The sequence below is a fragment of the Acanthochromis polyacanthus genome, chromosome 19 (genome assembly GCF_021347895.1).
Source record: "Acanthochromis polyacanthus isolate Apoly-LR-REF ecotype Palm Island chromosome 19, KAUST_Apoly_ChrSc, whole genome shotgun sequence".
NCBI lineage: Eukaryota > Metazoa > Chordata > Actinopteri > Pomacentridae > Acanthochromis > Acanthochromis polyacanthus.
In genome coordinates this window covers 10,598,193-10,620,155 of record NC_067131.1, presented here as the reverse complement: position 1 = coordinate 10,620,155, position 21,963 = coordinate 10,598,193, and the positions used below count along the sequence as shown (strand labels likewise).

At 39.4% G+C, this 21,963-nt stretch overlaps 1 protein-coding gene across 2 annotated transcripts in view; it reads right to left on the bottom strand.

Annotated features, from left to right (window-relative positions):
• Positions 1–21,963, bottom strand: part of LOC110959317 (rho-related GTP-binding protein RhoN-like) — a 59,343-nt gene that overhangs the window by 36,750 nt on the left and 630 nt on the right. For both annotated transcript variants that reach the window (XM_022206123.2, XM_022206125.2), the window contains exon 2: positions 20,586–20,673. In XM_022206123.2, the coding sequence (XP_022061815.2) occupies positions 20,586–20,673 (88 nt within the window). The remainder of the gene's footprint in view (positions 1–20,585; positions 20,674–21,963) is intronic.

The window sequence follows — 21,963 nt, the reverse complement described above, 5'->3', positions numbered from 1 at the left end:
GCTTCCAAATGTTCCAAGGATTATCATCAGAGGAGACTATCTTAAAAAATCAAGTTTCAAAGGTTTTTAAGAGGATTTTTTGACAATTTGTTGCTTTGATGAGTCTTCACAGATAATCACAATTTTAACTTTTCATAATGTTGGATTTATTTTGAAGTGTTTTATGCTGTGATTAGTCCTACTGTTTTATTCTGTACGATGAGATGAATGTTCTGTACCTTTGTAATATCATATGCAAAGATAGTGCCAACATTTTGAAAAAGTAGTTCAAAAATTTAAAAAATGATCAAAACAATACAAGATATACAAAAGCACTGATTATAGAAATAACATTATTGCACACACCAATGGTAATGCATAGATTCTTTCACAAATGGAAATGTTGACAGAAGTATTAAGATTACACAAATTATTATCTATATTGCACAGTTTTTATTGAAATAAAATGAGTCTCCCATGGAACAGATTTTATATAAATAAAATCTGTGAAATATAGACAATAATTTGTGTAATATTAATACTTCTGTCAACATTTCCATTTGTGAAAGAATCTATGCATTACCATTGGTGTGTGCAATAATGCTATTTCTATAATCAGTATTTTTGTATATCTTGTATTATTTTGATCATTTTTTAATTTTTGTACTACTTTTTCAAAATATTGGCACTATCTTTGCTGCTGGAACAATTCAAATGTCCCCCTTGCTGGATTAACAAAAAAATGTCGCATCTTATCTTCTGAGACATTTATTCCAAATATTTCCACTGAGTCTTGAGAGTCTAAGTGAGTCAGCAAGCATTTACAAAAATATGAGCCTTCCGTGTCAAAGTCAAGAAAGATTTTAACAAAATAATGTCAACAGATATACATAATCTAAAGAGGTCAGATTACTGATTGCATCAGTATTTACCTCATTGAAACCAGGGTTTCGTAGATACATCTTTGGCTATATTCTCCACAAAAAAGCAAAATCAAGTTCTTCCACATTAAAATAGAGAAATAAAATTAACATCGTACTTCCTCAAAGCCCCAGAGACTTTGAAACTGATTTGTTTCAAACATCCAGTTTGAAAAAAAACACATCAACCGACAATTGAAGAACACAAGAAAGATTCTAGAACTCTGCTGTAGAATTAAAACACTAAAGTTTAGTTAAAAATGTAGTTAAAAGACTAAAAACACATTAAAACACATTAACACACACTATAAACACATTAAAACACATTAACACACACTATAAACACATTAACACACACTATAACAGCTTTGTTAGATGATGTTTATCATCTTTGTTGGATGATGATGTCACAAAGGTCTTTGATGTCACAGATGATGTCATAATCAGGGCTGAGAATCTATAAGTATGACTGGACTTCACTACTAGCAACCAGTGAGGACTGGAGAGCAACCAGTGAGGACTGGAGAGCACCGAGAACATTTACACAACCGCCGTTGAGCAACAACACACAACCTTACTTGTGTCAACTTTCTTTATTCTTCGCTGTCATGGAGAAAACATCCCCAAAACACAAAATTGGGTTCTTCTCTCTGTTCAAAAAAACTCCAACGAAGAAGGCCTCAGGTGAGGACAGGATGCATCTAATCCCTGAGAAGGATGATGAAATCCACAGACCCCTTAGTCTGACCAAGAGTCTCTCTGCAGAACTGAGCAATATGGAAAAATACCAGAATGAAAACAAAAAACTGCAGAAGGAGATAGAGAAGCTGCAGCAGCTGCTGGCGCGACAGGAACTGCGGCAGCAGAATTCAGACCTGCAGAAGTTAGTCGACAGCTTGAACACCACGACCAAAACTCTGAAGGCTGAAAAAGATAAACTTCAAAACGACATGGATATTCTGCAGCAACAGCAGGACACAGACCTGCTGGCGCGACAGGAACTGCTGCAGCAGAATTCAGACCTGCAGAAGTCAGTCGACACGTTGAACATGGCGACTGAAACTCTGAAGGCTGAAAAGAGAAAGGCCAATAATCTCTGCTGTTCCTACAAAGTTAAAATCTCGAACCTGATCTGGGAACAGTGGCAGGCACAGAGAGAACGTAAAGAGCTGGAGGCGGCCACGAAGACAGAGAAACTAAAGAACGAACAGTTCAACCGGCGCAAGGAGGAAGAAATCCTGAGACTCAAGAGCCTGACGGAAACGCTCTCTGCAGAACTGAGCAACGCAACGAAAAACTTCGGAAATGAAAGCAAAAAACTCCAGAAGGAGATAGAGAAGCTGCAGCAGCAGCAAAACACAGACCTGCTGGCGCAACAGGAGCTGCAACAGCAGAATTCAGACCAGCAGAAGTTAGTCGACAGTTTGAACACCACGACCAAAACTCTGAAGGCTGAAAAGGAAAATGCCAGTAATCTCTGCGACACCTTGAATATGGCGACTGACACTCTGTGTGTTAAAATCTCGAACCTGATCGGAGAACAGTTGCAGGCACAGAGAGAACGTGAAGAGCTGGAGACGGCCATGAATACAGAGAAACTAAAGAACGAACAGTTCAACCGGGGCAAGGAGGAAGAAATCCTGAGACTCAAGAGCCTGACGGAAACACTCTCTGCAGAACTGAGCAACACAACGAAAAACTACCGGAATGAAAGCAAAAAACTTCAGAAGGAGATAGAGAAGCTGCAGCAGCAGCAGGACACAGACCTGCTGGCGCAACAGGAGCTGCAGCAGCAGAATTCAGACCTGCAGAAGTTAGTCGACAGTTTGAACACCACGACCGAGACTCTGAAGGCTGAAACAGAAAAACTCCAAAATGACATGGATGTTCTGCAGCAGCAGCAGGACACAGACCTGCTGGCTCAACAGGAACTGCAGCAGCAGAATTCAGACCTGCAGAAGTTAGTGGACAGCTTGAACACCACGACTGAAACTCTGAAGGCTGAAAAGGAAAAGGCCAATAATCTCTGCTGTTCCTACAAAGCTAAAATGTTAACCGTGATCGGAGAACAGCTGCAGGCACAGAGAAAACATAAAGAGCTGGAGGCGGCCATGAAGACAGAGAAATGAAAAAACTGGTGGTTCTTTTAGTTTCTCATTGCCCAGTTCAACCGAGGCAAGGAGGAAGAAATCCTCAGACTCAAGAGTCCTTTAAGAACCTTAAAGGAAGGTCAACGTTCTTTTACTTTTACTTTCTTTTTTTTTCTTTTCTTTTCTTTTTCCATACTTTTATTGCTCCTCCTTTCCTTTCCTTTCCTTTCCTGTCGTGTGTCATGTCTTGTGTCCTGTCCTGCGTCCTGTGTGTCATGTCTTGTGTCCTGTCCTGCGTCCTGTCCTGCGTCCTATGTGTTCTATGTTCCCCTCTAAAGAATCGCCACCTTATCGCGGTGGAGGGGTTTGAGTGTCCCTGTGATCCTGGGAGCTATGTTGTCTGGGGCAATAGCCCCTGGTAGGGTCTCCCAAGGCAAATTGGTTCTAGGTGAGGGACAAGACAAAGAGCGATTCTGATGACAAAGACGAAAGCCGCTACCTCGTCCAGACTAGGGAAACCGGGGCCTCTCCCTGGAGCCTGGTCTGGAGGGGAGCTCGTCACAGAGTACCTGGTGGCCGAGTCTTTGGGCCCCGTGGGTCTTGGTCGGGCACAGCCCGAAGAAGTAACACGGGGTCGCCGCCCGGTGGGCCCACCATCCACCGGGAAGGAAATCGGGGTCGGGTGCTATGCCAACAGGGCAGTAGGCAGGAGCGGGTGTCTAGGCGCACCGCCCCCTGGTGGCATAGACTAGCTTTCCTTTCCCCTCTCTAAAAAAATAAATTTAAAAAAATCATAGTATTTCTGCATATGTGTGTATCAGATCTGAAGACTTCATGCCTGATTTCAGAGTTTTCAGGTTTTTGAAGATCCCTAAAATGAGCTGGAATTGAATTGTTTTCAGGTGATGCTGCTTCCAAATGTTCCAAGGATTATCATCAGAGGAGACTATCTTAAAAAATCAAGTTTCTAAGGTTTTTAAGAGGATTTTTTGACAATTTGTTGCTTTGATGAGTCTTCACAGATAATCACAATTTTAACGTTTCATAATGTTGGATTTATTTTGAAGTGTTTTATGCTGTGATTAGTCCTACTGTTTTATTCTGTACGATGAGATGAATGTTCTGTACCTTTGTAATATCATATGCAAAGATAGTGCCAACATTTTGAAAAGTAGTTCAAAAATTTAAAAAATGATCAAAATAATACAAGATATACAAAAGCACTGATTATAGAAATAACATTATTGCACACACCAATGGTAATGCATAGATTCTTTCACAAATGGAAATGTTGACAGAAGTATTAAGATTACACAAATTATTATCTATGTTGCACAGTTTTTATTGAAATAAAATGAGTCTCCCATGGAACAGATTTTATTTAAATAAAATCTGTGAAATATAGACAATAATTTGTGTCTGATATATTCAAGATATTGCCCCAAATTACATGAAAGCATGTCTAAAACGACAAAAAAATCTTCGAATTTGACTTAAAATGTGTACAAAATCAAATACATTTGTCAGAAATGACTCAAAACGTGTCCATCTCAACATTCTATCTGTATATCTGTTTCTTCTCCTAAATGTTGCTACCACTTCCAAAATATTTTGTGCACAATTTTTTTTCTATTTACTTATTACTTTCCTCTTCTTCTTGTTACACTCACTTCAATTGTATTATCTTGTACTAACTGGTTCCTAAGTTGACTATAGTACAGCCTTTTTCAAAATCTATTTATTTATTTATTTTTGTTGTTACTTTACCCTCACATGATAAAATTGCTATTTATGTACATATCTTGTTTTACAATCTTATTCTTTATTATTCATGTATACTTGGCACACTTAACAGCTATATCCCATACGTATTTGTATATATAAAAATAAGGTATAGTGTATCCTCACCTGAAAATGCTTCGTTATTGTTATCCCTGCCACGCCAACCCTTATACATTGAATCATGTGTCCTATGTTTTTTTTGTGTGTTTGTTTTGTTTTGTTTTGTTTTGTTTTGTTTTGCTTTGTTTTATTTTTATTTTTTTATTTTTATTTTTTTGGGGGGTGTTCCTTGTTTCATTATAAAAAAAAAGTGAAAATATGTATTGCAAGCATCTTGTCATTATGTGCATGTACATTTCCAAATAAAAAAAATTATTAAAAAAAAAAAATGTGTCCAAAATGGCGTAAAATTAGCAGAAAATAACAAAACTGTCCATTATGACATTGAAATCAACCAAACTGAGATCTATAATTGTCAAGAATAACCGGAATATTCCCCAAAGGGAGAAAATTTTGTCCAAAATGGCTCACAGAAATGATCATCCTGAACAGACAAGTTAGCTCCAACTGTGTCTTCTGCACATTGTAGATTTGCCTTCGGTGAAGCTACCTATAAACTGCTGATAAAAGACTCCTGTTCACTGGATCTGCTTCAAACTCGACACCAAACTTCCTCTCTTTCACAATGACCAACCTGCCAAGTTTGAAGCAGATCGGATGAAGGTTTGTCAAGATAAATGTGAATAACACATACAAACAGTAGAAGATTCTGGAACTAGCTGTTAGTAAACAACAAGGTTAACGTGGCGATGAGTCATGTCCAGTCTGATGGGGAAATGGCCAAATAAGTAGAGTGTGAAGGGAAAAAAAGGGGGCAGATTACTCTATGACGTTGTTACAATCCACTGTAATACCATCCTCTTTCATTGTCCTCTTATCAGCTTCCCTTCACAGGTTTGATCGGAGGTTACAGGTTGTAAACAGAAGGTCAGAAAGTGGTTTTGGTTTTTGAGGCAGACTTAAGCTGCATTAACAAAACCAATTCCCAAACAGAGGGAAATTTGCCTCTGTGAGGAGGTTGAATGTCATCTCCCACCCATAAGCCAAGAAGAAAAACACACCTTGCAAAAGATTACTAGGGTCAGTATATAAGTGAAGGAGTTTTGAAGTCCATGGGATATATCTTGAATACAGCCATGGCCATAAGTTTGGACACAGCATGACTTACTATGTCTGTTTTGATGTCTATGACAGAACATAACTAATATTTTTTGACAGCACCAGTTTAATTAGTCAACAAATCAACAAGGGATATAATATTATCAATAAATTCCAACAACTGAAACAACTTTGTTCCCAAAACATAATATTAGAAGAAAATAACAAAAAAAATGCAGTACTTTCACAACCGAATTTGGTAAGAATAACAAAATGACACCAAACTCTTGATGTTTTTTTTAAATATGAAACTTAATATAGTTCTCAGGAGTTGTGTACTGTATTGTAAGTGACAATTTTGTAGCATTTTCTAAGATTCACAAGCGTCATGGTACTTGTGTCCAAACTTATGGCCATGGCTGTACATTTTGATTAAAAGTTAAAAACTAATGTTTTCTTTATGTTCACTATGATCACGTCTTTACAAATTTCATAATTATTTTTAATGGAAAAAAATCGCTTATCAATAAAAAAATGACTGGATATCACTAAAATGTCAACTAAATAACCATCCTAATTTAACAACAACCACCTTCTAATTAGTTCAACAATAATAAAATGAGCTGATTCAAAAATTGTTTTGATTGTGTTCTTTTTATTAAGTTGAGATAATCATGACAGATGTTTCTGTTTTGGCATTATATCACATTTTATATGGAAATATTACGTTATTAATCCTCTTCCTGCCTGTGACATAGTTGGCATCAGAGAACATATTCCGAACATGGCAGAGTATTTAAGTGATTTACAATCGCAAAGAAAATCTAGAGACACAAAACCGGGACGCCCGAGTGCTTGTACAGTAATTACAGTATATCAAAGTGCAGCAGAAACAGGGTCAGCAGCATCCAGCACCTCCTGCATCCACGATAATGGCTGAGGTGTTGGGGGTTGAACTGAGTGGTCATAGCTACGTCTTGTATTATATATAAGGGATAGAGAGGGTCTTAAGTGGATGGACGGACCCCTGGAGTGGCCTCTGTGTGTTTGTGTGACTAAACAAAGTGCACTGAAAAATCTAATTACATTTTTTCAGCCACATAACGCTACAAATACTTCACTTTGCCATGAATGTTAGCAGCTGGAATGGAAATGGAAAGCAGGTGGGCTACAAAAGATTATTTTGAGTTTGTTGTGTTTGTCTTTTGCTGCTCTGTCTAATCCCTTTTATGAAAAAAAAGTTTGACCAGTTTTGAACGACTTTTATTTCCCTTTAATTCCAGTTTATTCCCTTCTTAGTCTTTCAATTACTCAGTCAGGATTTTTCCTAATCTTCCAATTTCCCAAGATTTGTAAATCTTGCAAAACCCACCACTAACTTGAAGTTTAGTGCAAGTGGATTTCTAATCGAACTGTTTTTTCTGTATATACTGTTCTTTTAAATTGAATGTAATTCACTTTTTTATTTTGCAGTTTACCAGATTCATATAAAGTCACATTAACATGCTTGTTTTAGTGAGATTTTTAGGGGGATTACTGCAACATATCAGTATTTTAAAAAGGCACATCCAGGTAAGACTAGTACCACTAATGCATTATACTGACAGGTGTTCCTCTGACTTTGTCCTCCCCATTTATATCAATGAGGACAATCTAACACCTCTATGTGCTGCAGGGAGCAGTTCAATGGCACCACATTATACAGCCTCCAAAATTAGAATGCGCTTGAAACAAAAATGACCAGAAACTAGAAAATGTAACAGCAAAAAGAAGCACAACACCATTATTAGGTCGAAGTCTGCATTGCTGGTGGTAAATTTAAGAATGATAATAATGAAATTGGGAAATCTAGGGCAGAAAAAATACATTATTTGTAACACCAAAGAAAAACAGAGCACTTTACTGAGTTTTCCATTACTGGCACTACATTTGAGATCATTAATGAAATCGAAAATACAGAATAAAGAACCATTGCAGTCCATATAACTAGCTCAGTGAGTTCTTACCTACAATGGAGCAAACAGCAGCATGTTCCCCAACAAAATTCTGCTGCACAACAGTTGCTGACATGTAATTAACAATGAGGGAGAGCTGCTGCAACTACCATATTGTATATTTTGTATATATATCAGTTTGCACGTGCTATTTTTCAGTGCTTCTAAAAACAGTGTTTTACTTTTTCTGCAACAATCTATAAACCACAAGTCAAAAAACAAAGCTAATGCATGCCGGATAGCTTGAATTCTACCAGTAAGCACTATAACAACGGCAAATGAATGTTCTCTCATGGCAAAGTCACATCTAAAAGTTCATGTTCGTTCAGACTTGGTGTCTCTTAGACCAGACTGCTCAGTTACACATGCACCAGTAGCTGAGAGACAGACCAGGCGTCCCCTGAGAGCCAGAGTGGAGATGCATCTAGGCCATTGATTTTCAATGTACCCTTGGTCTTCTAATGGGCTGCATGAGCAGAGGAAAATCAGAGCAGGTTGGCTGGAGCACAGACTCGCGCCACGAAAGCCTACTAACACTCGTCTAGCCCTCACTCGGCATATTTTCTCCCGTACACGACTCCACTTTGACTCCCCTCCATCTCGTCCTATTTATACATTTTCGCACTTGTGTAATCTCTCGCAGCACTTACTCATACCCTTGCTCACACGTGAATGCCTGCACATGTTTAGCAGAGAAACAGCACTTGGACTAAAAACCCAGTTCCCCGCTATCTGCACTTCGATCCAAAAAGCCTCGGAAACGCTTCGACACACCGAGCTATTTTCTCGGCTCCTTTCTGTCACGGAGTCAGTGTCGCTCAAAAACTTCCTGCATTTTTGACACATGACTGTTGGTTGCAGCTGAGTCTCTAATGGCTGCACTTGTGTGCCGAGAAGCACAGAATTTTCAGCATTGTACAAAATCTGGTTAAAATAAAATAGGTCGAATAAAGAGATTTTTAGAAATTCAGATTTGGCTAATTTTCCCGATAGGGTTGCATGTATCAGAAGATGCATTCAATATCATAATTCAATGATTCTTTGTGTTTTTACAGTGTGATAAATTGGTGTAATTATGGTAAATTCTGAAAAACAGCATGCTTTTCACACCGACTAGTGCATTTTGGGGGTTAAAGAAGCAGCTAAAATGTCAAAGATCTGCATTCAGTTCTGTTTGGCTACACCTACCGTGATAAGTGATAAATGCAGGTGGGTTTTTGAACCTCACTTTGCAGAGCTTTTAACAGCGTCTCCTATGTGATGCCATCTTTCTTACAGTTCTTTTGCTTTTATGAATGTTGTCCTTCTTCTGAGCAACAAATTAGTTGCTTTTCCTTTAGATTTCTTCTGTTTTCAAGTCTTACTCACACAAACACACACATCCCTTCACATTTAGCAGAAAGTCGTAGAGATTTAGTAGTAAAACAGCACTAAAAACCGAGTTCCCCGCTATCTGCACTTCGATCCAAAAAGCCTCGCTTCAACACACCGAGCTGTTTTCTCAGCTCCTTCGCTGTCATGGAGCCAGTGCCACTCACTCGTGCAGATGCTCGCTCGGAGCACATCTGGATAGTGCTTTCAAGGAGCCAACATGTAATTGGGGTCATAAAAGCTGCTCATGAATGAATGATGGATTGTTAAAGCAATCTCTCCCGCAGACTTTGCTGACCTGGGATGAAAGGATGGATGGAAATCATTCGACAGGGGCTTAAAAGGACATATAGTGCAGCGATGTTGGCACAGTAGTGAGAGTGTGAGCAAACAAACATCAATCAACCATAGACGTCAGTTTAGGGAGGGACGGTGGCGACGTGTCCCCCCCACTTTTTTGTCAGGGGTCATTTTGTCTCCAACACATTCAAATTCTTCACATGTAAGCCGTTGTAAACCCAGTTATTTTCAGTAGTACAGAAAATTCCGACGCTCCTGAACGCACCATCCGCACTCGGCCAAGAGTTGCACAGACACGCAGCACACCTTCGTGAGGTTAAAAAAAAACAAACAAAAAAAACGCGCAGATGCTAAATTTGCACCTGTGCCAAGTGGAAGCTCCGACCAGAGGCGTGCAGGGGCAAAATTTCGGCCCGGGAGAATTAGTACTATAGCGGCCCACAGGCCCTCTACCCGCATGTACCGATAGCTCAACAGCTTGAGCCTCTGCCTTTGGTGCGGAGGTTGTGAGTTTGAGCCCAGCTTGTGACATTTTGCCGCCGTCCTTCGACATTTTCTCAAAGTGCTGTGGTCTCCATCCCCCCCACTTTTAAAAACAAACTGACGCCCTTGTAATCAACATGTTGGGACATGTACTTATTAGGCCTCAGAGAAGCATCCCACATAATTGAAGTTAATTGCTACTGAACTTGAAAGACTTTAAAGCGGAAAACCTCATTGCGTTCCTTCACAGGTGTGACTCTGCAGGTTGAGCCAGTTGTTTTGTTGACTCTTACCTCACACTTTCACATGCTCACCTGTTTTGAAAGCTTGTTTTCGAGGCCGGCGTGTCCTCCAAGCATAAATGTGCTTTCTGTCGTCCGCCACCCACCGAGAAAACCATCTCATAATTCAACTCTGTGTAATTTCCTTGCAGCAAACAGTAAAACAAACCGACGACAAAAAGTTTCCAAACCATTCGGAATCGTGCAACTACAATTAAAATGTGAATTATGTTGCTGAAAGTAGCTTAATTAAGAATAGTTCTTAGCAATTATAGATTTTTTTTTGGCTACTTGGGGGCAGCATAAACAAGCTCGTATGGCAAACAGCTGCTTATTTACACTTCAGGCTGACATTAGTGTTTATCTGGAGCCCGATATCAACTTTCCTTTTAGCAGTGTTTTGATTTCTGTCGCTTCCTGAGGAGAACATCTGGCTCTTTAGCTGCGAGATGCTCCATTAGGTTCACCAGCAAGTCGCTAACTGTGTCTGCCTGTCATTTGGTGCGGAGCAGGTAGCGTGCAGCAGGTTTTAGAGATTTTTGCCTCTGGAAACAGCTGCCTGTTGTAGCTGAAAATGATGAGCGTGATGACACCGAAAGGAAAGAAAAGCTACAGTCCAGCAAACTAAAACAATGAGCAAAAAAGCCCCAAAGTAAAAGAATAAAAACAGGGATGTTACAGATACTGAAAACAATAGTGACTGATTTTATTACCTAGATTTTTCATTTATTTGTTTCTATAATTGACTCCTATCTGGACTGTTTAAACACAGCCTGCAGTTCAGCCAAGTGCAGCTGAAAAATCCCAGATTTTTTTGTCACTTGACTGGTGGTTGCAGCTGAGTCAAAATGGTTTCACCTTTGCATCGAGAAGCATCCTTTTTTTGCCTTTTACAGGATCTTGTTAAAGCAATTTTTAAAATGAAATATGTAGAATGAAGTTATTTTTTTTGAAAATCACAATTGCAAGTCTCAGATGATACATTCGAGGTGTGTCAAAAAGATCATAATTCAGTGACTGTGTTTTTACAGTTTCTGGCACTGATAAATTGGTGTAATTTTGGCAAATTTTGAAAGACAGCATGCTTTTCATGGGTTTTGGGGGTTAAAATGGCAGCTATAATGTCAAAGATCTTCATTTGATTGTGTTTGGCTACACCTATGGTGATAATTTCAGTCCCTGTTCTTTTTTTACCTCCGCCAAGAGGTTATGTAATCACCGGAGTTTGTTTGTCTGTCTGTCCGTCTGTGTGTGTGTGTGTGTGTGTGTGTGTGTGTGTGTGTGTGTGTGTGTGTGTGTGTGTGTGTGTGTGTGTGTGTGTGTGTGTGTGTGTGTGTGTGTGTGTGTCTGTTTGTCTGTTAACAGCATAACTCAAAAAGCCATGGACGGATTTTCACCAAATTTTTACAGGATGTAGAAGAAGAGCAAGAGTAACAATCGATTAGATTTTGGAGGTGATCCGGATCACCATCTGGATCCAGGATTTTTTTGAAGGACTCTGGCGGCCATCTCTCAATTGTCCTTCGACCTTCAAAAAAATCCTGCTTTTGAAATCTTTTCTTCATTTGTTCAGCCATGGCAACATTTACATGCTTATACGTGTTCACATAATTTCATTAGTGGGTCACATGCTAAATCCCTATTGGATTATCTTTGCTAATGATGGATAATGACTTCATAGGCATTTATTTAAATGATAATCTAGTTTCTCAGTGCTTTACTTCATACACTCACACTCCACATTGTGAATATGCTCAATGTTTTTCATTTGCAACTGTGCTTTGACCAAAAAACCTCGTCACACCAGCTCCATTGTATACATTCATGCTTGACATATACACTACCAGTCAAAAGTTTGGACACACCTTCTCTTTCAGTTGAATGAGCAAGTGTGTCCAAGCTTTTGTCTGGTAGTGTACCTCCTCATAAAGTTAGAAGGTGAACCAGGACAAAGTCTGATTTAGTTTTAATATTTTACCAGGATGCCTTATAATTACCTTGGATTTGTAGGAAAAAATGTTTTTAGGGCATATTCATAATTAGCACCAGGCGATTAGCTAAGAATGTAAAGGTTGCCCCTGGAGTGTGTGTATTAATCTAATTTATGACCTTTTCTAGCCTTACATCGCACAATTGGTTGATAATTGACTTGCACAGATGCTTGGGAACATTGAATTCCTTTGGGCTCAAGAGAAAACAGTTTTGACTCTGACACAGAGCCACAAAGGGCAATCAATGCAGCAAAAGAGCCGCTGGGTTAAAAAATAAAATAAAAGTCACACTATGAGACCAGAGAGAACTGCAGGAACACAGTTCATTATCTCACACATACTTGTGGCTGTAGATCATTTGTTGCGGTGTTGCAGGATGTTCAGCGGCAGATCAATCAACGGCGCGGTTAGACCAAGTCTTTTGTTTTTGTCGCAGCACATGAAGACAGATTACAGTGAGCCGCGTGTGCTGTAAGGACTGCCAGGATGTACTGACGACAGGACTATGGGATTTTACAGAGGAAATGAGAAAAAGATTGAGTGAGAAGTGAGGCAGAGACATAAAGACGAATAGAGAGACAGACAAAGAAAACGCAAGGTAAGCTAATCAAGTGCAAGAGTGCTGAGAGGGCAGTGCCCCAATACAGTGGGACTCCTGACCTTGACTTGTTGGAAACAGAGGAAGAGAAAGACACTGGTGAGAGGCTGGAAGCCTGAGGGGATATTAGAGAGAATGGATGAAATTAAAGAGAGGAAGGGAAAACTGCAGAGAAGGGGCGAATCGAGACGTATAAACCGGCGAATTAGGTCAGCTGGGATCAGATTTTAAGTTCTTCTTTATTCTTTACTTGAAGAGTTCTTTCTACATAACCGCTGCGTCATCGTAATGCTTGCAATTTTAGATTATTTCTTTGTTTTATGGTGATTCGATCGCCTTTTGATAACTCCACAAGGTCCATTGCTCATTAAAACATCGCAGAAGCTTCTTACAAAGGAGAATTTGATGAAGAACTTACATGCAAATGCAAAATATACTAAAAAGGGTGATAAGATTTTGTGCAGGGCATGCTTTAGGATCTCTGGATCGAGGCCCACATCGTTACAAGGCTGCCATGAACGACCGTTTTTATATTGATTACTTTTGCTTTTATAGATTAGTCAATTAATCAAAAAGAGGAATTTCCTCAAAAAATGCAAAATGAGCAATTATTTAAGTTTAATTTATTTCAACACAGTATATGTCAGTGTATAATGCAGCACAGAATGAAAAGTTTACATATTAAAGTGCAAAACTAGAGAGTTAAACTGGCAACTCCAGTATGCGGAAAAAATAATAAAAGGAGGCGTCACTTTATAAGTCAGAAGTGCAGCTCCAAAAGAGATCCAAGCTAGAGAAAATTAAACAAACAGCAACATGAAAACGATGGATATTTTTAAGACTTCTTAAATAAGAAACAAATAAGAAAAACATTTTCATGCAGCTTAAGTAATGACACCATGGCTGGTTGGTGTCATTTCTGAGAAGATATGCAGACAAAAAAAGACTTCTTATTGTGTGATTGTGGCTTCTAATATTATGAAAATGTCACCAAATTCCAAGCACAGTCATCGTCTTCAACTTGTGTGTTTGGTGAGTTTGTAATGCCACTAAAATCTGGATTTTAGTGATGTAGAGCAGCAGCATGGAAGCACATTTCAGTCACTATTTAATACTCATCCCACAGTCTGACAGCAGTAACAGTAAACTGTTTAAATGAGGACAGTTTTATTGGGATATCGACCGCATTAAAATACAGTATATGTGAGCACAGAGAGCAGGAGAGAAGCAAACTGATGTAAGGAATCTGTACGCTGAATAACACCTGTGTGTTTTCTCATTATTATGCTGGTGTCATACAACATCCAAACTTTACACAGTCTACAAATTATCTTTTCGGTCTGTTATGATATGAAATGCTATCATACTTTCAAAGCCTTTTAGAAACGGAATCAGAGTTTTCTGCCACTCCTGACCGCATTTTACCAAGGAATGACTATAATTGTTCGACTAAATTAAACTCTCTTAGAATAGGATATTAAAATTGTGCATTGGTTTAAAATTTTGATGTTGTATCGCAGTAGTCCCGCTTCTGAATTACACAGAAGCCATCAGTGTCAGTATATTACCTTTACATACCAGATCCAATGAGCTGATAGCTGTATAGGTTGTTTTGACACCTTATGACACCAAACCTTCACCAAAATTGGCATAATCAGAATTGCTAGATTGCATTTCACTGCTGATTGGATAGAAAATTAAACATAAAAAGGCTAATGTCAACCATGGATGTATTAAAGGTAGAGTCTGCGATTCTAATCCACTACACTCGTCAAATTCTGCAAATATTTCTGCACAGCCTGCTAGCTGTTCAAGCTATGTGTGCATCGTGTTCATACCCGGCCTCGGCTCTGTAAACAGGAAAGTGGCTCGGACCTATAAACAAGACATTATTCTAGCATTTCCTGTGCATGTTCAGGCTTGTGCATAAGACACAGGAAGGGCAGATGGCACAAGCTAATGTGCTAAACTCAACAGCATGATGTCAAGATGGAAAGATGGCCAAGAAACAGCCAAAGACGAGAAGGTCAGGAGAACATAAAGTGAAAGGGGTGAAGATGGGTGCAGTTTTCCAACAGTGAGGAGACCTCATCCTAAGCTTGCCAGAAAAATGGCACGCAGGGAAGAATAAGAGCTGAGATTAACTTAGGGAGGAAAGAAAAAACATAATTCTATCCTATGAGGCAGGGAGCTTGAGCACATGCAGGTTCTGATGCGGTGGATGGAGGCAGGAGGCTGAAGAGGCAGCAGGAGGTGAAGCAAGAAGAAGAATGAAGGACACGGGGAACAAATGTTTGGTCAAACAGCGAGCGGCTGATTAATTAAATCCGCTGTTTGTTTCTGCACAATGAGCAGACAGGAGGAGGTTCGTTCTGGTGTCCTGCCTCACGCTCTCCCCTCAACAACTCAACCAGCTTGTTGTCTCTTCATTTTCCCTCATTCTAATAGTGTCTGCTCCACTGTTATCCACACAGGAGCCTCACAGCTTCAAATCAGGTCTTTTATCATCTGTACTTGAAACCTTGAGCGATCTGAATCCATTTACAACATCACTGTCTTTTTTGTAAATACAAAGATCTAAATATCCAAAGGTGTTGCTTTTAAAGCCCCACCTGTACAGACAAGCATTAGATTAAAACATTTAATCCCTTCTTTTATATCCTGTTGTTCATTTTTTAAGGTTTTTGCAAATGCTTCATTTCATTTTTCAGTTCTATCTAATGTTTGGTGTATTTTTTTGAAAGGCACTATTGAAATAGAGTTATTTGTTATTGTTAGAAATCCAACATGCTCAGCTAAAATGATCGTTTGATTAAAATATATCTCCTTTTTTACACTGAAACTGAACATATTTTTCCATAATTGCTCGTTTGATGTCTGAGTTTCGCCCACAGCTTCCCTCCCACTGGGTTGGTTCACCTGCTGTCATGCAAATCGCGCTCACAAACCGGCTGCTTACAAACATTTGCCTGCCTGCCTGTCTCTCATGCATGCCTGCACATGCCTCTGAACACACACTCAGACACACACACACACACACATCACCAAAAGTCTGAAAATTCTCAAACAAAACTGTGATTGCATAAGGAGCAGGATATGCGAGTGAGAGCAGAAGTTGAAAACTCAGGAGTGTTACAGCAGCGCACACAAAGGCTTCCCTGTGTGACTGTAATCCCCCAGTTCAGCCATTAGCAAGAAGAGGCAGGTTCCACTGGGAGTTGTGGAGATACTGATGTAGCAGCCGATGCACCTGTCTCACGAGACAAACCCAAAATAGCCGGCAGGGACACTGCGAGGCAACGCACATATCTCTTTTTTACTTGTGGAGAGCTGGAGGAAGCCAGGTGAGGTCAGATATGGATCACCTTCCATAAACTCCCATCATTCAGCAGCTGAACCTCAACCATCTGAACCCCAAGCACTTACAGGGCTTTTTTTTTTTTTTTTTTTGCTCTTTTTACGATCTTTACTGACTTCTGGCTCATTTTTCACTGCAGTATAAAGTCCTGCACCTCTATGGAAGCAGCACAGCCACGTCTGGAAGCAGACAGAAGTCAAAATGTCTTTTCTGCAGTCTAACAAGGGTTAATATCATGCCATACATAAGAAAAATGAAAAAGAATAAAAGTTACATTTTTAATCTTTGAGTAAAATGTATTATTCCAAGTGTCCACAAGTGTTACCAAGACTGAAAAAATAATTGAGGCTCTACATGCTATAGACAACTATTTATCTTATTACAACCTCGAGTTTTCCACACTTCTTTGTAAGTTGAGAAAGCTATTTTACCAAGCTGAATTTATCTTCTTAGAACTTGCTCCTATACTGAATCAGGCTGCATCTATTTTGTTGATCAATTCTATTTTATTTCCCTCTCAGTCTCTCTGATCACCTCCTCTCTGCTCTGTCTAAACACTGCCTGCAGTTCACTTGAAAAATTTCAGATTTTTTTGTCACATGACTGATGGCTGCAACTGAACCAGTATGGATTTCCCAGTTGTGATGAGGAGGGCAGATTATTAATAGGATTTGTGCAAAAAAAAAAAACTCGGTAAATTTCAACAAAGTCGTTTTGATATGTTTAGATCTTTAGCATTTTTTTTCCCGATAGAACCATAAGCCATGCATGATTAGTTTAAGAACCATCAGAAAGTTGAAAGTCCAGTGGTTCTTTTTGTTCTACTTCTGATAAATAGCATCAAGTTAAAGACAACATCCCTGGAAATCAGGTTAACATGTTTATTTCTGCTGTGAAGTTGGACATTTTAACATGGGGGATCTATGGGGATTTACAAACTTGTTTTCTGCCTCAAGTGGCCATTTAAGGAACTGCAGATGTCACAATGTGGCTTCATGGTGGAGTCCATCCATCCATCCATTCTCTATACACCGCTTTATCCTCACTAGGGTCGCGGGGGGTGCTGGAGCCTACCTCAGCTGACTCGGGCGAAGGCAGGGAACACCCAGGACAGGTCGCCAGTCTGTCACAGGGCTACATATACAGACAAACAATCACACTCACATTCACACCTACAGGCAATTTAGAGTAATCAGTTAACCTCAGCATATTTTTGGACTGTGGGAGGAAGCCGGAGTACCCGGAGAAAACCCACACATGCACAGGGAGAACATGCAAACTCCATGCAGAAAGATCCCAGGCCCACCCCGGAATATGAACCAGGGATATTCTTGATGCAAGGCGAAAGTGCTAACCACTACTCCACTGTGCAGCCCTTCATGGTGGAGTATGCTCTGAAATATCTCATGGCTGAATACAGTGAGACTTTTTTAAAGTGTGTTGTAAATGTTAAACAATACAAGACAAGAGCTTTATTTATCCCTGAAGGGAAATTCAATCATCTGGGAGTCTCAATTATTTACTTTAGAATTATACAGTCTAATTGCTGATTGTATGAAAGATTTTCTAAATCTTTCTGTCCTGCAGCTAATATGTCCTGCAAACCAATGCAATATAAAGTACAACCTTTCAGAGACGTAGTCTGACGGCAATTGAGTGTATCGACTTCGTAGCTGAATAGAGTCTATTTTCCTGTTTTAATTGTAACTGCAATCTTACCAAACTGGACAAAGTTATATTTCTGTTTCACTTTCAACAAAGCTCAAACAAAAGTTACGGTACTTCAAGCTATTTTAAATTTTTTGGGGAAACCTTTTCCCAACTTTCAGCAGCAATGTTGATCCAAAAACATCACAGAAGGTGCCAAAGACACAGTTTACATTCCAAAATCACAAAATACCTTTCTTATTTATTTTACAATGCAATTTAACATCTATTACAATCTGATATGTCCACAAAATCAAACTTTACCTCTCAATGAACACAGAGACTAACACCTTACATTAATGACACTCACAATAATAAATGCAATCTGGAGTTTTTGTTTTGTTTTCTGAGAAAACAGTAATTGATGTTCAGTGTGTTGCTTCCAGCTGTTTGTAGGAGTCTTTCCTCTGAGTTTATTAAATACATATCGTGTCACTTTGAAAAACTGATGAAGCCAGAAATGTTACACATCCCATGTCTGAAAGCAGACAATGTTACCTTTTGACAGTTTCCACTCTTTATGCTAAGCTAAGCTACCTTGCTCGTGTCTGTAGTGTCATGTTTATTGCAGTGATATGAGAGCCGCATGAGTATTCCAATTTAATTTTTAGTAAGTCGTTGAAGAAGTGTATTTCCTAATCTAGTGTCACCAAGGTCTTTGCTTTCTTCACTTCAACCTTCACTACAGTTTCTGTGCTTTCTGAGTTACAGCGAAGGGTTATATAAACAATCAGCTATTATTGCTTTATAAATCAGTCAAAATCCATTAATAAATTCAGCATTTGGGTTGCCAGGTTGTAAAAAAAATCCCTCTCGCTGGTGTATATCCTCTCCTAAACCCTCCTTATTAAAAAATAATACCTCTTTCTGTAACAGTAGCACATACGCACGCTCACATAGAAAGAGATTTTCTTTGGATTCATTTATGGGGAACTTTTAGAAAAACCTTGGAGGCTCTTTGTCATCTCGCCTCTCTCATTCACACCTCATGTCCACTGCAGAGATTTCAGTAATACGGCATCCCAAAATCCTGAATGCTTTGCACGAAAAAGATGAATTGAATTCTTGTGCGAGGGTGGAGCAAATGACTGTTTGAGTGTTTCGCTGCTGTAATTGTCATCCAGCAAACAGCTCAGCGAGAATGAGAGGTGTGTGCGTGTGTGTGTGTGTGTGAACCAGGCAGCAATTTCAGAGGGTTTTTGTTTACACACAGCGGAGTGGCCTCACCCACTGCAAGCCCACAGGCAGCACCAGCCTCAGCCAGCTGCAGCTCTTAATCTCCAGCTCGTCTGGCTGGTCGGCGCGTCGGCATGGGCGGAGGTTAATGGAGCGCCGCTGTTGTGCGAGAACAAGTTTTTGGGTGTTGTTATGTAAGTGGAAGTGAAATGTGAAAGGAGGCCTGAAGGCTGACAAAAGGGTCAAAACTTTGCTCCCATGCAGAGACTGAAAGACTGTTTGAGAGCCGTAACCTGAGATCTCGACGATATAAAATGACTCCCGACTGCAGAAGTGTTGCTCTAAAAGTAAGATTTTTTGTAGCAGCTTCCCCTCAAGCTATCAGGACGACCAGTGGACAATCAACAGTTGTTAACTTAACCCTCCTGTTGTCCTCATTTACAGTCAACAAAAAAATATTGTTTCCTTGTGTGAAAAAAAATCCAAAAATTCAGCAAAAAAAATCCCTAAATTTCTGAAAATTTGCAAAACCTTCAGGAAGAAAATTCCAATAATTCCTTAAAAGCTTCCCATAAAAGTTTTACTTAAAAAAAACAACAAATATACCAAGAATATTCTTGTAATTATATATTTTTAAATGAGTAAAAATCTTCCAAAAAAAAATCCTAAAAATATCTAAAGTGATTACATATATGCTTCTAATATTTTCTTTAAGAGCATTTACAAAAAATCAACCAAAATCCAGCAAAATTTGCTGGATTGTTCTTAAGAAACATTTTTAACATTTCTTTTTTTCCACCAAAAATGTTCAGAGATTTCCCAAAAATCTTGAAAATGTGGACATCAGACATTTCACTGTGAAAATACATTTTTTTCCACATTTTCAAACTTTTAAACGGGTCAATTTTGAACCACAGAACAACATGAGGGTTAAACGAACACTCGCCTCGTCGCTTGTATTCTGCAGAATCATAATCATACATCTTGTGCATTTCTTTTAGCATGTGTAGATTAAGCCGTGGCAGGAAAAGTGTTGACTGACAGGTTGTTTATCTGCTCAGGGAGCTCATAGGCTGCTGAAAACTAACTACTAAGTGTCAAATTAGCTTCAAAGGTGATGACAGGACTGAAGCTACATAAATACACACGCACGCTGCGTCTGGATCCAAATTTGAATTAAATTAGCCGAAAACGTTTAAAAAATATATCCATCAGGGCTCCTGACGGATTAGCCTGGCACTCTCTGTATGGTTGCTCATGTTTTTGGCCCACTGCCTGGAAGTTGTTGTACGCTCTGAGGAGTCAGCTGTCTGCCAATCTGGAGCGCCTGATACAGTAACTTCTTCACCGGGGCGGATGGCGTGACAGTGTCGATACACAAAAGGCCGAAATCTTACCTGAAGTGTCCCACATGTTGAGCTCGATCCTCTGCTTCTCGATCTCGAAGCTGGCTGTGTAGTTCTCAAACACCGTGGGAACATAATTCTGAAATCGAGACACGAGCGCCTAAAATTAGATCAAAGCTTGTAAAGAAAATTTGGTGTGATTTGTTTTAGAAAACACTCAGATTCCTGATGAATTCGAACGGTGCGGAGGACAGTGCAGTGGTGAATGTCAAGAAGCAGGGAGCGGTGTGTGTTTGTGTTTGTGTATGTGTATGAGTGTGTGTTTGGAAAGTAGATTAAGCCAATTCTTAGCTTTGACCTATTTCGAAAAACAGAAATTTAGGTCAACAAGCTTCGATTTCATTATCCTCAACAGTTCAAGAGTTTCAAGGGAAACTCAAATTCAGTAAGTACAGAGAATATTTTAGCCCAGAATCCTGTATTTCTGTTATTTACAATGCAAAATCTGCCAATTAATTAGATTTTCTGCTGCCTTTCATGTAGTGAAAGTGTATTCTCATTGACAGATTAGCCAAACCACATCACAGATCTGACAAAAATGAGATAATCCTGGATTTATCTGTTCAAAATCTCAGTTATTATTGTCCAAAATGTTCACTGCTCCCTAAATACTGCATATTTGTCGCCAGATTTGCGATTCCATGTGTTCAAAACCTTCATTCTTGCTGATATTTTCAGATTAGAGCTAAAAGTGAGCACTGTTTTCATTATCGATTAATCTCTCCATTATTTTCTCGATTAATCAGTTCATTGTTTGGTCAATCAGTTTTTCCAAAAAGCCAGACATGACTCATCAAATGTCTTGTTTTGTCAACAACCCAAAGATATTCAGTTTACCGTCACAGAGGAGGAAAGAAACCGGGAAATATTCACATTTAAGAAGCTGGAATCAGAGAATTTAGACTTGTTTGAAAAAATCCAAAATTGAGATAGTTGGGGATGAATTTAGTAGTTGACACCCAACTGATTAACAGTTGCTGTAGTTTAGGTGGGTTAATTTCATGACTTATCCATGAGTAGTAAGAGTACAGGAGATAATGTTTTCTAGAGACAAACTGATTCTTGTGCGTTCATTCACAGTTTTTAGTCACCGCATTAAGAACTGCACATCTAATTATGCGCCACTCACGATGCAGAATCACACAATCTCGCCGGGCAGGTGGTGATTCATTGTGTTGCTCATCGGCAGTTGTTCAACTGAAACCAGTGATGCCTCAGTGTTTACTGACCGAGCTGCTCCGGCAAACCACAGACAGGCACGATGCGCAAAAGCGCACCGAGGTCCTGTTCTGTGGCAACTGTGCGCACTGAATGTTGTTATTCTATGTCCTGCTGGTTTCATGCCTTTACGTAAGTGACAACAAAGATG